This window comes from Herpailurus yagouaroundi, unplaced genomic scaffold (genome assembly GCF_014898765.1).
Source record: "Herpailurus yagouaroundi ecotype Mexico unplaced genomic scaffold, PumYag 483, whole genome shotgun sequence".
In the NCBI taxonomy this organism is placed as follows: domain Eukaryota; kingdom Metazoa; phylum Chordata; class Mammalia; order Carnivora; family Felidae; genus Herpailurus; species Herpailurus yagouaroundi.
The window spans coordinates 3,238,585-3,256,194 of NW_024412700.1; the positions used below are offsets into that span (position 1 = coordinate 3,238,585).

Genomic DNA, 17,610 nt, shown 5'->3' on the forward strand with positions numbered 1-17,610 from the left:
AAACTTGTTTCCTCTGCAAAAACCCTCATCCCAAATAAGATATGGGGGGGTTAGGACTTCGGCATCTTGGGGGACACGGTCCAGCACACGACACAGCAAAACAAAGGTTTGTATTTCGCTCACACAAAGTTCAGATGGTGTGACCCTTGTCGCTCTTCTGGGAGGAACCTGGGCTTGCAAGTTCCTTCCAGACTGCGGCCCGTCATCATCACCCCAGCTTCCGGCCACGTGGACGGGAAGAAAGAGAAAGGGAAGATGCTGTGGGTCAGGACATCGGACCTCGCACAGCCCAGCAGCGGTACGCGGCACTTCCAGCGGCCAGAACCCCCTCACGTGGGCCCGCCAAGGTGCAAGGGAAGCCCAGGAAGGAGGGAGAGGGGCCCGCGGTGCCTCCTGTCACCGTCACAGGACGAAGGAGCATGGGTCTAGGATGCCCCTGGCGACCTTTGCCAGTCTTTGAGAGAAGTGACTGAGTGCAGAAATATTGGCCAGTTTTGTGTAGATCACTCTGCCTGCACAAGCTTGTCAGATACTTCCCTGAGCCAGCCCATGGAGTGCTCTCCAGAGGCCCCAGACCGCGACAGAGGTGCTCGTGCTGGAGGGGTCCCTATGAGGGGGCTGACCCCACACACACCAGGGAGGGCTCTCTGACTGTGGCCGTGAGCACCGCCTGGGGACGCAGGAACACAGGAGGAGAGCACAGAGCCAGCAGGGGAAGCTCCAGGGACAGATGGGTGGCTATGGGGGCGTGGGGCCAGGGACCCGCTCCTACCCGCGTGAGCCTGGAATCTTCTGAGGGCACAGAAGACAGAAGACGTAGTAACAGACCTAAACAGAGAGGCACATGTCGGCCAGTGCCTGGCGTGAGCAGGGATGCGAATCTTGGGGTCTTTGTCAGACCCAGAGTCAAGGTCTGAGAGACCTCGATGAAGGGTAGAGATTTGTGGACTTTTCAAATTTGGCAGGGATTTGAGATTTCGGTTGTTTTTGTGATTTTCTTTAAAAGAAAAAAAAAATTGTTCTCATTTTCCCAACTCTGCTGTAGGAATTCCCGGATAAGAAGCGGGCTCCGTTTGGAGCTGTAGGCAGGACGAGGGCCGAGTGTTGGTTTGTTTGACTCGCTGGGCGTCGGGCGGCCGTGCATATGGGGCTCATCACGGAGAAGAAAGGAAAGCTGTTTCGTTCTGGAAATCCCAGATCTGGGAGTTAAAAAGGATGATAGGCAGCAACTAATCGAACTTCTTCACTTCCAAGGCTGGAGGTCGGAGACCCCGACAGCTGCGGGCCACAGAGCTCCGGAAGGAGTGTTCCTCGTGCCCCATGTAGACAGCGTGTTGGTCCCACCCACTCAGCAGCCCCAGGGCTCATCCCTCGGGGCTCCCTTGGTCTGAGAGTCCCCCGTGTCCTCGGCAGAAGCCAGGCCCCACGGCCTCGGTGGTCTGATGTGACACGTGATGCCCAAGGGCGGTGACGGTCACAGGACCGTCGCGTAGCGCATGATGAGGCCCTTTCCCCTGCTTCTCATCAATAACCGTGAGAAGGGCGGCCGGCTCCATTTCACAGATGACAAAACTGAGGCTCGGATCGCGGGAATCCCAACAGCTGATGCGCTATGTCTTCTGGAATTCCGACTGTTGAAGAGCAAATTATCTGAATTCTTCAAGGAGACGGTGGGAAGTGGGTTTAAAAAGAGAGAAAAGAAGGAAGAAAGGAAAGGGAGAGTAAAAACACCAGCAAGTCACAGTGAACCGTCTAGTCTGCTCCGCGTTCTTAAAGATGAGGTAAAACGGGAAAATGTTCCAATTTCACGGCTCACTCCGTGAGAACATGGATGGCAAGCCTGTTGGGTGCCAGCCGCCAGCGTGGGGCCCAAGCAGATGACGTGACTTGAAAGTAAGTAGCAGAGCAGGAGACCCCCTGCCTGGAACCCCCAGCTCCTCCTGCTCCGTCACAGAGGGTGGCACCGCAGACGGGCCTGGGTCCTCCTGGACAGAGAGAACCAGCAGCTGCAGGTGTGGTAGCATATCGGACCCCGCGCTTGGGGTCCCAGCCTCGGGTTTTGTCGGCGGGCTGTGTGAGAGGCTCTTTTCTGTGTGTGTAACTTTCGATGCGTCCTCTGACAGAGCTTCTCGCCCCATCTCGTCCCCAGCCGCGTCGCCGGCACAGAACAAAGCGCTCTCGGTGTTTGCGACACTGGGTGGGTCCCTCTCCGTTGAGGAGTCCGTGTGGGGGGCCGGGCCCCTGCCTGGAGTGGGCGGTGGTCGAAGCTGCGGGTCCACGAGTGTGACCCCTGCTGGGCCGGGACTAGCCGACCGCCCTCACGTGCAGGTGCGCTCCAGGTGAGCTGAGTTCTTTCCTTCCAGGCGCGGCACAAGGTGAAGGGTGGGCAGGCGCCTCTCATCTGTAGTCGCAAACCCAGCCTGCGGTCCCGCATCCTCGATGCTGCCAAGCCCCACCCCACGTGGGCTCGTTATGAGTGATGCTGCGCCGGGAATATGTTCTGGAAACTTGACCTGGCCAGGGGCCCAGAGAGTAACCGTGGCGTCCACGTGACGAGGCCAGCCCTTAGGAATCACTTGCTATGGGCCCGTTCTGTCCTCACGTGACAGTCTGCCATCACCCCCATTTTCCAGTTAAGAAAATCAAGGAAACACATGCGCACACATGCACGTACGGCTAGAAAGCGGTGGGTCCTCTTTCCAGCCTGGCCTTTGCCTCTGGCCCACCATCCATTGGCCTTGCTGTCAACGCGGCCTGAGGGGCTTCTGCAGATCTAGTGTTCTGCATCTGGTGCCCACGGTGAGCCGGCCGGGAGACCCATGCTGGCCCCCTTTCCCCCCCGGAGGAAGAGAAGGTGCTGCTTCTGGGCTGGAGCAGGCCGGGAAGTATTCTGTGGGCTGGAAGGACTGAGCCCTGAAACTTCACCTTCTGGTGCTGACCACTGAGTGCCCCATCGTCGTGGCCTTCACCATTTTCAGCGTGATCGGGGGGGCCATCTCATCCCATGGCCAGCCCGCCCAAGGGCTTTGCACATGGTATCCTGCACGTGCCTCGTTATAGCAAATTACCGGATGGCACCGCCTCGTCCAGGACCAGAACCATGGCTCACTGACCCCAAGCACATAGTCCTGACCACGGGGGCTCTCTCCCAGACCCCAGGACGCAGCAGCTGGAGACGGCTGTGCCGTCACGATAGTCTAAGCAATGTGCGGACAATCGCAGATCCCCTGATCACAGTTCCCCAAACCACCCCCGGCCCTGTCTGGCTCAGCGCCAAGCCCCTAGCGGTGTTTGAACCTCATGCTGGCTTTGGACAGGGCAAGCAGAGCGACACAGCCACCTCGTGCGTCAGGAAGGCCGTTCCACCCGGCCGTGTGGAGGGAGACGGAGATGTGGGGGTCTGCGTGCCTGTGGCAGTGGCGGGAGGGCCAGCCGGCTCTCCGGAAGGCGGCTTCTGGACAGACTGTGGGAAGCCAGGACTGCCAGCTAACGTGAGGCCTGTGCTCTTCGACCGTGACAGGCACGGAGGGTGGGGGCCACAGGAAGGCCGCACGGCAGGTGGCGAGACGGGCCCCGCGAGGTCAGGGGTCTGGCTCTGGGCCGATCGTTGCATCCACTCCAGCCCTGCTCTGAAATTTGAAATTACTGTTTCAGAATTCTTTGTCCTTCCTCCTCCTCCCCCATGACCCCAGAGCCACCCTGGGAATATTTGACTTCTTTCCCTTTAGAAAATCTTATCTACGAGCAGGGCCTGCAGGGTGTTCACAGATGTGACTCTGAATTATTTAAAAGCTGTTTCCTTAAGAACGTAATTATGCCTGGGACCAAAGTATACTCATTTGATGCCTGGGTATTCAAACAACTTAGGTACTGGGATAGAAAGACCAACAAAACACAGTTAACGCGTGGCTGGTTGTAACGTAAGTAGGAGAGGGAGTACCACTCAGCTGTGTGGATGCCCTGTCGGCAATCGCGGCACCCTCCCGGCCGGCTCCCTGGCCAGCGGGAGGAAGTGCAGGGGGCGGTGGAGGTGGGCATAGTGTGTGTTCGCAGGCAGCACCCCACAGCGTGTTCTTTACCTTGTTTTTTTGTTTGTTTGTTTGTTTATCTGTTTTTGAGAGTGAGAGACAGCACAAGCGGTGGGGGGGGGGGGGACAGAAAGAGGGGAGACAGAGAATCGCAAGCAGGCTCCACACTGTCAACACAAAGCCCGACACGGGGTTCCAACTCACAAACCGTGAGATTGTGATCTGAGCCGCAGTCAAGAGTCAGATGCCTAACCGACTGAGCCACCCTGGCCCCTCTGCATCTTTTCCTGAGTAACCGCCCACAGACCACATCCTCTGTGGCCCGCCAGTCAGAGGGGAGACGGACGTCAGAGAGACCAGGAGCCCCAAGCCTGGAATGACCCATTCTGTCAAACCCTCGTTGTCTGTGTATCCGGAAAGTCTTCTGGATCCCCAGGACTCCACGCAGGCAGCCTTTGTGGGGGATGGAGTGATCGGATTTACAGATGGGTCATCTTAGACCAAAATACGGCACGTTCGGTGAGCGAGCGTGCGTGTGGTCGACAGAGAGAACGGCACACAGCCAGCCTCCCAGCCCTGCCTTGGCGTCCTCCCTCTCTCCCTCCTAGGTCGCTGCCACCCCACCCACCGCTGCACCCAGAACTACGTGGCAGTGTAGTGCATTGTGGGGAGGGGGCCCCGTCAGCCCAGGCAACACACAGCCCTTCCTGATTAATCCCATTCACCTGCCTGGCCAGATGCCAGTGGTTGTGCCAAAGATCAGTTCATTCACAGGGACTCTGCCTTCAAGTTCCTTAAAATCCTACTGAAGACAAACCTAGAGCAAAAAGGAGCAACTGTTACCCGACTGTGTGACAGTGACTCTAACGACCGGACATTCAGCGTTCAGAGAAAGGAGATCTCCGGGAGCACAGGGGCGCCCGTGCTGGCGTGGCGTCAGCCTGCACTGGTCCGAGCCGCACGGCCCTGGGGCGGCCGACCAGGGGCAGGTGCACACGAGGAAGCCGTCGGCAGTGTGCCAGGACAGGCCTGGGCAGTGAGAGGCACAGGAAACCCATGCAGGGCGATGACACCACGCAGCAGGACGAAGCAGACGCCTACTCTCCGTGCACGCGCTCTCCTGCGCTCCACCTCCTACAGAAATACCAGGGGGGAAGCGGGCTGTTCTCATCGTCATCAGGTCAGTCGCCTGTTGGCTTCTGTTAGATTCTGGTCACATTTCCCCAAATTCAGCCAAGCGGTGATGCCCCCACCGCTTCCCTGAACCAACAGAGTCCGCGAACTGCCCACGGGCCATGCCCCATCCGCCCGCCGGGGCGCCGGCAGGGAGGCAGGCCCCATGAGCAGGCATTTGCTTCTGCGGTCTCACTGTGTCCAGATCTGATAATAGCTAATTCCACCAAATATTAGAGGGGGCTCACATTTAATTAAGGAGTGGCCATTTGTATGCTCCAGACTGGAGGTCCCCATGGCCCTCAAGTCAAAAGAAGAGTCCTCCGGGAACATGCCAATCTTCTCTTATTTTCTCTGCTGAGCTCCTGCCTTCTTTGAATGCAATTATGGGAACAAATAAAATGGCTTAACTCAACTCCCCTGTGGGCCAGCCAGCTCTCTGCCGATAAAACCAGTTGTGTGGGCAATCATTAAATGAGAAATCTAATATTTAACTAAATTGAATAGTCTGTTGCTTTGGTGCCTCTGCGAAGGGTGGGATTTCAATACAGAGGGCGAGCTATTCAAACGCAGTCTGTAGAGTCAGTGCTCGATGAGAACGTTGCGCGCTCCCACTCGAAGCCGGCACTCCGGGGTCCAGGAACGGACAGGCTGTTCCGGAGGCGAGCCCGTGTTGTCGCTAGCTCCAGGCGAGCTGAGCTCGGTGGGCAGCAAAACGACTCTGCAAACCTAAGCACGAAATTTCTCCTTCAGGATCAGCATCGGAGATTGCTGAGTGATGCCGGAAAGACCGAATTCAAACGCGTGCCCACGGACGGAGGAGCGTGTCGTGATAAACTGAGAGGCTCCGTTCGGTCCTCTTGCGTTTTGAACTCTGGTGGTCCAGTTGGCCTTGCCACCAACAAACTTCCCCAGCTGAGGCTGTCGCCTGCACCCCGGAAGCAAACGCATGCTGCTGCCTCTCGGTGGCAGTGGGCCGCCTTTGTTCTTGTTGGTGAAGACGGTCTACTCATGTGCCTGCTAATTCCCCTCGTCCAGCTTGGCCCACATTTGCACACCCCTAGTCCCTTACCTGGCTCCACCTGGGCTTATCTTGTGGGCACACAGGGAGGGAAAGATGGCAGGTTCCCTGAAGATCGAGGCTTCCAGAAGAGCTGTGCACTGGCTCTTGCACTGAGTGCAGGTCTGGGGCAGCGTCCATGAATTCCATACTGGTCCCGGCGTTAACTCAGTGTTAACCTGCGTCCGCCGGGACTCCATCAAGTACCATACGCTTTCCCGTCAGTGCAACGGAAGTGCGCTTTGGTTTCGCCGTGGGTCGTTTCATGCGGGGAACAATGGTGGAGAGGCTTCGACTGTGTCAACTCTCACCACTCGACAGGCCTGAAACCCTGGGAACCCCTGAAAGCCCCCAGGCTTCTGAAGCACCCAGGAGGACCTCCCAGTCCCTCCCAGCTTCTGCAGCAGAGACCCTCTTGCGGCCATGGAAAGGGGCCATGTGGGAACAGGGAGAAAGCGTGGGGAGAAACCCAGACTTGGCTCCTGTGGGGATGCGCCATTTCCGGGGTATGAACTGGATTTCCCCATCTACTCAGGTGACTGGAAACTCTTGCGTTTCGTCCCTGGGATGGGACCAAACACTGATGCCTGGGGAGTTGGAGGGTGGGAAAGAGTCTGACGAATGACCACAACTCTTACCCTTGGTGTGAAGAGGGGTACCTGAGATAGACTTCTGCTTGACGAGGTGATGTTTGACCTGATGGAGGAGGAGCCAGCAAAAAAACTTCCTTCAGAGGGAACAGCAAGTGCAAAGGTTCTGTGGCAGCCAAGAACTTGAAAAATGCTACTTTTCTCCTTATCCTGCAGAACAACCTTCTAGACTTCCCACCCTATCGTTGTGACTAGGATACGGATAAGAAATAGTTAATATCTCACAAACTAATTTCTCTCCACTGAGTGCCTGCAACACTCTTAACAGGAGGAGGGCATTTAGACTCAGCAAAACCTGAGTGCTGCATCGGCTCTCTGAGGAGTCCGGGCTGTGGACATGGGGTGGGCAGCGGGGCCACCTGCCACCCTGGGGCTGCGCTCCTTCCCTAACTTGCGTGCATGGCCAGAAGATAGAGCGTGCCGTCTCTCAGCCACATCTCCGGGTCTCCGAGTTGAGGCCAGGCGTGCTTGGACCTCCCTGTACATCCCTCGCAGACTCAGGTGTCCCGACTTGCTGTCTACGAAGGACCCCATGTCTTGGCTGCCATGTGGTGTTCAGAATCTTTCACAATCTTGGTCCAACTTAAGAGGTTTTTACCTTTAACTCTACCTGTTTGAAAATTTAGTTTTACCACTTCCCCCCTCACCTTTACATCAAAGCTGAAATTTTTTTTTCCTTTTTTTAAAATTAATGCTTATTTATTTTTGAGAGGGAGAGAGACAGAGTGTGAGTGGTAGAGGGGAAGAGAGAGAGGGAGACACAGAATCGGAAGCAGGCTCCAGGCTCTGAGCTGTCAGCACGGAGCCCGACGCGAGGCTCGAACTCACGAACCATGAGATCATGACTTGAGCCGACGTCGGATGCTTAACCGACTGAGCCACTCAGGCGCCCCCTCAAAGCTGAATTTTCAAATATGTGTCCAGCAACTGGAACTGTCCCTTTCCACTGGCCCCTGAGGGCGTTTGCCATTTCTGCTCCCAAAGAATCCCCCGGGTCCCTGAGCACCACTGGTAGCCTTGTGCTGTTCACAGATAACACTGCCCAGCGCTGGAGACTCCTGGTCCTGGGCGATATTTGGCCTCCAGGTGCCTTCGTGCTAAAGGTGTCACTTAGGGTGTCTGTTGTTCTTAAAAGGAGTTTCTATGGGGACAGTTCACCGTTCCTTGTAGCATTGCATGTCGTGTGAATTTACTCTTTAAAATATTCATGAATGTTTCAAGGTGGAGTTCCTTGCAGACAAAATTTCCTTTCGTAACGAGCCACAAGGTGTCCCCACGTATAGGCTCAAAGAAAGAGAGGAAGGAGGAAGTCAAATCCGGTGGTTTTATTACAGAGCAGATGGTGGAGTAGGAGGAAGGAGGGGATTAGTGAAGTGGGCTGATGAGAGCATCCTTGCACCTGGACAAATACCACTGGGTGCACGTGCATGTAAGGAGCCAGCATAGGACTGACCCCTCTGTCTCTAATTTGGAGGGGAAAGGGCCAGTCTCGCTGCACTGTATCACTGCCAGCTAATAGGATCATCCAGATTAAGGTGTGCCAAGCCAGACCACATTATGAGTCGGGTGAGAGATCTGAATCCACTTTTCCTGTAAAATTTTAATAAAGAGCATACTCCAGCCTCTAGTCTCTTTTCTTTCCTTGGTTATTTGTTGCAGACTTTGAGTCTGGAGTTGTGTCTTGTCCAGCAAGAGAGCAGACGCAGAATTGAATACGAGAGAGGCTAATGTCCGGGAGGGACAAGAGCCCCAAGCAAGGGTCCTTGCTCCATATTTATTAGGATCAGAAGGCTTACAAATGTGATGGACATGCAGAAAGAAACAATAAAACAGTGAGCATTAACTTGTGTGTGAGAGAAAGGGGGTTTCAAAGGTATGCAGTGTTAGGGGTTAGGGTCAATACAAATCAAAATGCTGACGCTGAGCAGACGGCCATTTACTGCAGGCATCAGTCACCGTGTCTGTTTATCTGAACTTTTCTAGGGACTAAGTCAGAGAGAGCATGCTACCTCAGGGTTAACAAGGCATTTTTCTTGCTAGTTAGCTCTGAACATCTTTGCCCTGCTGTGGGGCTTTCCACTTCTACCTGTTCTCAGACGCTTTCATCCTGTGGAAGTGGCTTTCTGCTCGACCCCTTGTTCTACGCTGGGGGCGCTTTCGCCCTGTGGCGGCTTTCTGCCCTAAGCCTTGTTAACCCAGGCTTAGGTTAGGTTAGGCTTAGGTTGGGTTTTGGTGCAAGCTCGGGGAATTCTTAAATGTATTCCCCACCGTTATTGTGGCCACTATATTCGGAAACTCATCTGTCCTAACAGGTATGTGATGTTGGTTTTCCAAAACCAGCAGTGTTGGGATAAAACACACCCAGACCTATGCGTGTGAGTGAGAAATGCCTTGCGGAAAGATGATATACGTGTGAGTGAGAAATGCCTTGCAGAAAGACGATTTATGGGGGGCGGAGGAGTTGCCTAATACGGGGGGAGGACTCTTCCGTCTACCCAAGCTCCTGACTTGAGACTGGGCACTCCACCTTGTGCTGTATCTAACTAGAGCAAGGTATCTAATGTCTCAGTTTCCTAGTCTGTGCAAGAGAAGTAGTAATCATCACCTCCAGGCCCAGTGTAGGAATTAGTGGTCTGATGCACATGACAACACTTGGCTTCCATAAATGACTGCTGAGTCTGACTGTGTCATTTTCCTCTCTCGCTTAGAAATTTATGATCTAGAAACAAACGAACACGTAAAGAAGGCCGTACATGACCGACAGATGCCGAAAGTAGAATACAGGAAGATCGAGGTTGACGATTACAGTAAGTGCTTCATTGTCTCCCATTTTTTTAAGTTTATTATTTATTTTGAAAGAGAGCATGCGCACAAGCAGGGGAGGGGCAGAGAGAGGGAGAGAGAGAATCCCAAGCAGGCTCTGCACCTTCAGCACAGAGCCCAGCGTGGGACTCAATCCCACGAACCATTTGGTCATGACCTAAGACAAAATCAAGAGTCGTTCACTCAACTGACTGAGCCACCCAGGCGCCCCTGCATTGTCCTCTTTACAAGGAAAGCAGACATCTACTCTGAAACAGCCCAACCATCAGCAGTAGGTTACTGTGCATCTGAGGCTCCCCCCTGCACCACACTCGCTGGGCTTCATGGCTAGAAATGCATTCCAGCCAGCAAGGAAGAGATTCAGGCAGGGCTCGTGGGGGGAAAGCATCCTGCACCAAGCTATTGTGCTGAGAATCAAGATGCTTCTCTGGCAATTTAAAAAAAAAAAAAAAGCCTCTCCTCAAGAGGCTGACAATTTAAATAAGGTCCCAGGCTGGAATTCTCTCCTTTGGGGGGGACATGTCATGACACCATCCAGAGAAAACGTCCTCCGTGTGGGGATTCCTTTCCTGTTCCATTTGGTATTTTTCTGCTTCATCGTCTAACCTGTCAGTGCTGATCATGGGCCAAGGGGGTATCCTCAGAATGGGGGAAATAATGTAATGGAGGACTGATGTGTTGTAACAACCCAAGAAGCACCCAGAACTCTGCCTTTTCTGTTTCCTTCTTGGTCCTGAACTGTCCATTCGTGCATCCAGTAGGCTTTTATGAGCTCCAATGCTGTGCTGGAACCCACCAGGCACTGTAGCCCCAGAGCACTGGTTGCACTCATAGTTCCAGGGGGGGACGCGGGGTCCCCAAAGGTTCAATCCTCCTCTCTTCGGATGGCTTCCTAGTCAACCCAGCCAGCCCTGGCATCCTAACTGCCCACCAGATGTTTACCTTTGGAAACCCCACATGCAAAATGCCCCAGATACGTCTGTCTTTCCCCCTGAGCTCTATCCCCCTCCAGACTTGCCTACTCTGGGAGATGGCACCCTTCTCTTAAACGATTTAGATTTCCCCCTTGAAGGTATCAACGGAGTCCTTCATTCAGGTCCATCTACCCATCACCTCTGAGGTTGGTAAATGGGTCTCCTCTCTTGAGAAAACTCGACTGATTGATGGTAACTGTTAGAGCTCTTGGTTGAAGAGGAGTAGAAGGTCACCAGTGGTCAATGGGAGAGTATTGAGATTGATTAGTGATGTCCAGACCATCACTGGAAGCTCTTTCTCTACCCAGTCCCTTACAGGGGGACAATGGCTCATCACCTAGGCCAGTGGACCCGGAGCATTATTAAGTACCTCCTTGTTAGCGAAGACACAGCTACCTAACAGACTGATCTCCTATGGTCAGGAGCCAAGGCTCTCCCCCATGAAACAAGATCAGCCTGACCCAAACAGTACACGTGGTCGAGCTGCATCCTTTAGAGCAGAAAGCAAATGGCCCACGAGTTCAGAACAGAGCATGAGAGTGGGCTGGGATCATGGGAAGGTTCCCAAGAAGGTGGGGCTTGGACGGGATCCTTGGAGTGGGCTTTAGGTTGGCACACAGGAGAGCGTGCAGTCCAGGGCAGGGAGCAGCCCCAGCCGGCGCTGGCTGTGGGGTAAGTCAGGAGGCCGACCCGGACTCCCAGCCCGTGGGAGAGCCCCGGCGGTCAGTGGGCACAGAGGGACCCCTGACTTGGAAGCACCTTCCGTCCATCCAGAGGCCACGTGCCAAAACATCCCAATCCTGTTCTTTCCCTGTGGGGTCACATGACGTTAGAACTTTTCTATACATAGCTAGAGATGCATGTGAGGTTACATATTCATCTCTGAGAGTCGGGAAATACGGTGTACTTCAAATCCCTGCCCCCCAGCCCTGGGTCCAGAGGCTTCCCTTATAAAACACCTCAAAGGTGATCCTTCTGATGAAGGAGACGGTGAAGGAAATAAATAAGGAAGGGTCTAGAGATGGGAGAAGAAACAAATAGGAAAAGCACAAACAGGGGCTGTGGCGATTTGCCCTGGCCAAGAAATGTGGTTAGGGCCGCGGGGGTCCCTTCCCACAGGCCCGGGGGTCATTCCCACCATCTCCCTGCCAGTTGGTTTTCCCCTGGGTGTCCATGAGATGCACTCAGATGCCACAGGACACACTCAGCCCTGGAACCACGGACAGCGTTGGGTGCCCAGGGAGCCGAAAGCCCAGCAGGCCGAGCTCAGGCCTGCTTATTCATGAGAGGGAGAGAAGCGGTAAATTAAAAAGACGTCGACGCGGAGAGACTAGGACACAGATGCCTCCATCAGGGCTCAGGGGAAATCGTAGAACTAAACAGAAGGGAGCAGAAAGGGCCCGGGTCCAGGCAGCGTATGAGGACCCACAAGAGCCACGGGAACCCCAGCTCTGATGGCGAGCGTAAGAACCAGCGAGATGCCAGCGGGAAGAACACGGCGAGCCTGTAACACAGCAGCTCTTGTCGGGCTGCCATTGGGACATCAAGTAACCCCGCGCCTCGCGGGCGACAGTGGACGCCTCTCCTGAAGTGGGGCGTGTGCCCTGAGAGTGTCGCGAGCTCCTGGTGGATTCAGCCGAGTAACCAACCAGTAACCGCTTGTTTGTCGCAAATCCCGCCCCCGTCCCTGTCGGAGCGTGTTCTAGAAAGAGAGCCACTCTGGTCAGTTTGGTGTATTCTGCGACAGAGATTCTTTTTTTTTTTTTTTTTTTATTTAAAAAAAATTTTTTTTCAACGTTTATTTATTTTTGGGACAGAGAGAGACAGAGCATGAACGGGGGAGGGGCAGAGAGAGAGGGAGACACAGAATCGGAAACAGGCTCCAGGCTCTGAGCCATCAGCCCAGAGCCTGACGCGGGGCTCGAACTCATGGACCACGAGATCGTGACCTGGCTGAAGTCGGACGCTGAACCGACTGCGCCACCCAGGCGCCCCTGCGACAGAGATTCTTGTCAGTGGAACAGGAGGGCCTGTTCCAAAGAAGTAGGTCAAGGGAAAATGTGGCCTGCCCACACGGATGGCGTCCTTGACTCGTTCCGTTTTTCATGCCGGCCCTGGAGTCCAGTTACTTGGACACTGAAACTCATGAGAACCCTTAAGTAAACAGCAGAGTTTTGTCATTTCCTCCCACGAGGAAGATCCAAAGGGCAAGAAGATAAGATGATTTTAACAGATGCTGGATGGAGGGAGGGAGGAGTGGGAGGATGGATGAGTAAGTGGACCGGCCATCTCCAGGTTTGCTCCGACCCCCTCTCCCTTCTGTGTCTATATCTGAAGACCCCGAGATGGGCTCCGTAACGTGCAGGGCCCAGTGCGGCGTGAGGACGTGGGGCTGTGTGTCCACGGCTCACGACGACAGCCGCGCACGGGGCCCTGGCGCGTGCCACACTCTGTGAAGTCGTCCCGGTGGCCCTCCGTGGCCTGACTTCCGCCTCCTGCCCCAACCCCCGTCCCCGTCAGCAAGTTTTCCGTAACACTCCCTCGCGTTTCCCCACACCCATTGCCTCCTACCACAGCCTCTGAGGCCAGACCGTGCTCCTTTACATGTTTGCTTCTCTGCTGGGCCCAGCGCCCTCCTTCTTCAAGCCTGTCCGCACGCTGCTGCCACAGTAGTTCCGTCCGCTGATGGGTGGACGCCATCCCCTCCAGAAATGCAGAGAAAAGACCTTCGGAAACAATCAATTCTCCCACCCTTGCCACTTGAGATTTCTCTCCAGCATGAAGTTTCCGTGGCAGACGGGAACGCAGGTGCTGGAAACGCAGGTGTGTGCAGGGCACCTAAATGTCACCCCTTTGGGGCCCCCCAAAGATCTGAAAAATGCGACCCTACCGACATGTCTCGTTTCGTTATGTTTTGTTTTTTTTCACCTAATGGCACCAGAGGTGAAGGCCTTCCCGAGGGAAGCGATCCGTCTTCGGGAAGGGCTCCCTGCGCTGTATGCAGCCTGTCGTGGCCAAGGTCGGCCTGCGGGCTTATCGTTGGCCCAGAGCAGCCCAGACCATGTTTTATGGATATTGCAATGATGAAGTCCGACGCCTTTTGGCCGGTCCCTGGGCCATTGATCTAATTTGCAAGCCATTAACATTCAGCCAGAATCAGTAATGAGGCCCCGGTCACAGCAGGCTGCTAAGCCCACCCCCGCCCCCGCCCCCTGAGCCTGGGATGTGTCCGTAGTAATTGTACTGAAAAAGTTACTAATTCCAACGTAATCGCTAATCTGGGTCATAGTTAACATCAATAAACAAGTTCTAACGTGGGCAGGAAGGCTTGTTTTGGGGGTTGCAGAAGAAAGTGGGAAGGCAACCCTCCCCCCTCCCACGCTGGGTCCCTCGCTGCCTCGCTGCCCAGGACAAGATCCGAAGGGGGTCGCGCAGCTGTCCTCCAGCCCCCGCCTCTGCAGGGATCCCCCGGCTCTCGGCCTGTCCCTCTGGGCTGCCCCCCCCCCGGCCTCACCACTGGCCCCCTGGGCTCATCTTGTCCCCGTCCCCATGGCTCCCCCGTATCTGTCCCCACTTAACTGACGAACGTCACCCTTGGGGGTTCATTTCTCGCAGCCTAGGATTCGGCTCTTAACAAGTGCTTATGGCGTTTTGGTCTTTTCTGGTTTTCAGCTCGCTCTGTTTGCGAGCTTGAATTTCAGCTTTGGATGGAGAGACTCAGCCTCAAGATGGCTGTGGGTGATTTGCCCAAGGTCACTCAGCAGGCCGGAGGCACGGAGAGAAAACTCAGGGCCAGCCCCAGGAAGGCGGGGTGGGGACCCACCATGTCGCCTCCAGAGGGCCTTCCTGGCACCGGGGCCAAGGCTCTTTCCTTCCCTGTCTGTGCTGTCCCTAACGCGCGGCCCTGTGCTCTGTTCCTGCCTAGACCTCCCCGTTCAGATCCTCAAGCCCGCGACCTTCACCGACACGGCGCACTACCCCTTGCTCCTGGTGGTGTGAGTATTGTCGCCTCTTTCTTTCTCGGGGTCCTTGCCCGGGGAGTGGGGGGCTCAGTAACAGCACGGAAAACAACCACCGCGCCCACAGGAGATGGCGAGCTCGAGAAAGGAGGTTGCAACCTGCAAACTGAAGGCAGGCTGGCCGCCAGCAGGTGGCAGGCCACACTCACAAGTCAGGGAAGCCGCCTGGTAGAGGAAGGGGGGCTCGAGCCCCGAGCCCCGATCCACTCCTGCTTCGGGACCAGGCCCAGAGACGGACAGCAAAGCTGGTCCCGCAGGCGGGCAGCACGTCACAGGACAGACGCCTTCTGAGCACCGCCCCGCCCCCCCCCCCGGGGAACAGGTCCCCCAAGAAGTGAGGGGACGGGGGGCGGGCACGGCCGACCCGCTGGCTTCCCCAGCTGGCACCAGGGTGGCAGGGCCTGAGCAGCAAGCTGCCTTGAACGCTGCTCCTCTGCCAACAAGGACTTAGTTCACACGTTTTGTTTGTGCGTGAATGAGCCCTCTGGCGGGGTCTGGAGAACAGAGAGCCGCTGTCGCCACCGCTGAGGGGGTGCTGACCGGGGACAGCACGCTCTCACGGGCACCTCAGATGCTGCCCAGCTGCCCTGAGGCTTAGACAGGGGCTGGCCTGTGCCCCCCCGGGGGTGGGGCACACGCCACCAGACGAAGCACTGTCCCCACCCCCCCCGGGGTTCCTTCAAGGCAGGGGTACCAGGGAAACCCTGACGAGGCTCGGGCCTGGCCTCTTGGAGCCACTGCCCCCGCGGTGACCGGAAAGAGTCCGGGAGAGAGTGGGGCCGTCCGCGGTGCTTTAGGAGTGAGCGGGGTCACCCAGGTCCAGTGACCTGATCAGCCCTGCGCTCCTCAGCCGCTCCTGTCCTCGGGCCTCAGCCCTCACACACGTGCCCGCCGCCTGGACCCCGCGATCTGGTGCCGTGTCGCAGTCACCCACCCCACCGTCTGCGCAGCCTTGGCACGCTGCCCACCCCTCTCCCACACGCCCACACCACACACCGGCCTCTCTCACACACACCCCAGACACACACCTCGTAGGTACACACGCCCCTGCATACACACTCTTCAGAGGAGTGTAGGGGAGGAGAGGGGGGAGCCCAGGGGAGGGGGATGCGCAGGGGGAGGGAGGGGGACGGGCGGGGGGGGGGGGGGGGAGCGCGGGGGAGGGAGAGGAGCGCCGGGCCACAGCGCATGCGCGAGGCAGGGCCTGTGTTGCAGGGACGGCACCCCCGGGGGCCAGAGCGTGGCCGAGCGGTTCCAGGTGAGCTGGGAGACGGTGATGGTGAGCAGCCACGGGGCCGTGGTGCTCAAGTGCGACGGCCGCGGCAGCGGCTTCCAGGGGACCAAGCTCCTGCACGAGGTGGGGCGGCGGCTGGGCGCCCTGGAGGAGAAGGACCAGACGGAGGCCGTGCGGTGAGGCCCCCGGGGTGGCGGGGTGCTCAGAGACCATTCGGAGGGCGGGGGAGGACAGGGGAGGGCAGGGGAGGTGGGCGGTAGGTGCGGGGGCGAACAGGACCCAGGAGCGTCTCTCCTCCCCGCCCTAAGGACAGTGGGAAGGGCCAGAGCGCAGCGACCGCCTGCGCTGCTGTCCCGGGAAGGACTCAGGGGCCTGTGCGCCAGTCCTGCTGAGGCTGGCTCCCACGCAGGAGGGTGGGTGGGAGGGCCGTGGACTTGGGCGGCACCGCGCTCCTCCCCGTGGAGGGTCCAGGGCACAGGCTGACACGCTTTCACCGGGGGTGCCATCCCATCCCCCACACGCCTCCCGGGCTCGTGCTCCGCGGTCTGGACAGTTCACTTTCCAGACTCTTCCAGACGGATCTCGGATCTCTCATCTCTCTGGGCTCTGAGAAGGCTGGTGGCCCGTGGCGGGCGGGCAGTCGGATCACTTTTGAGTGACTGGGACGTGAGTGATGAGTGAGTGGCGCCCCCTGCTAGGGGCGGGTGAGGACGCCCCCTGGCCGAGGACGTGATGTGTCCAAGGCCCTGTAAGTGCCCCGTGGAAAATGCAGAGAGGGGGAAGCTTCTGAGGACGCCTCCGGGACGTTTTTGCCAGGGAGCAGGCACACCATGGCCACCGAGCTTCAAAAATAAAGAGCCATTAGGGGCCCCCGGGGGCTCAGTGGGGTCGGACTTCAGCTCGGGTCATGATCTTCCAGTTCATGGGTTCGAGCTACGCGTCGGGCTCTGTGCTGACAGCCCGGAGCCTGGAGCCTGCTTCGGAATCTGCGTCTTCTTCTCTCTGCCCCACCTCTGCTCGTGCTCTGTCCCTCAAAAATAAACAGTAAAAAAAAAAAAATTAAAAAAAATAAGGAACTGTATTGGCTCTGAAATCTAGAGTGATGGTGGCCTCGGGACGGATGGACACACAGACCCGGCCATGCCACTCAAAGCCCGGCTCTCCGCATCCCCCTGCTCAGCTGGCCGTGAGGGCATCACCTGGAGTGACTCTCCTCGTGCCCACAGCATGGCTACCAGGAGCACCTCATTCTGGGCCTCTCCGTTCGCCTCCAAGAGGTTGGGGAGCGAGCCACCTCCAGAAACTTCCAGAAAGGAAGGGAGGAGCCTCCCCAGAAGCCCCCAGCCAACCTCTCCTTACGTGCCCCTGCCTGGTCCAGAACCCGTCACCGGCGAGTGAGAGGTGTGGGCCGTCACCCTGAGACCTAAAGGGTCCCCCCATCCCTGCCAGCGGGGGGAAGGAGGGTGGACAGCCACGTGGGTTCTGTGCAGGAGGGGCGGAGCAGTGGGGGCGGGGCCAGCCAGGAGGTGTCCACCGAGGGAGGCCCCTCCGGAAAAGGGAAGGGGCGCGGCGGGACTTTGTCAGCAGCCCTCTCGGATGGTAGCAGGGCCTCTGGCTCCAGGGGCCCCGGAAGGAAGGACGCAGTGTCC

The 17,610-nt window shown here is 57.0% G+C and overlaps 1 protein-coding gene across 3 annotated transcripts in view; it reads left to right on the forward strand.

Annotated features, from left to right (window-relative positions):
* Positions 1-17,610, forward strand: part of DPP6 (dipeptidyl peptidase like 6) — a 941,878-nt gene that overhangs the window by 911,898 nt on the left and 12,370 nt on the right. For all 3 annotated transcript variants that reach the window (XM_040464519.1, XM_040464518.1, XM_040464517.1), the window contains exons 18-20: positions 9,620-9,718; positions 14,634-14,703; positions 15,943-16,137. In XM_040464519.1, the coding sequence (XP_040320453.1) occupies positions 9,620-9,718; positions 14,634-14,703; positions 15,943-16,137 (364 nt within the window). The remainder of the gene's footprint in view (positions 1-9,619; positions 9,719-14,633; positions 14,704-15,942; positions 16,138-17,610) is intronic.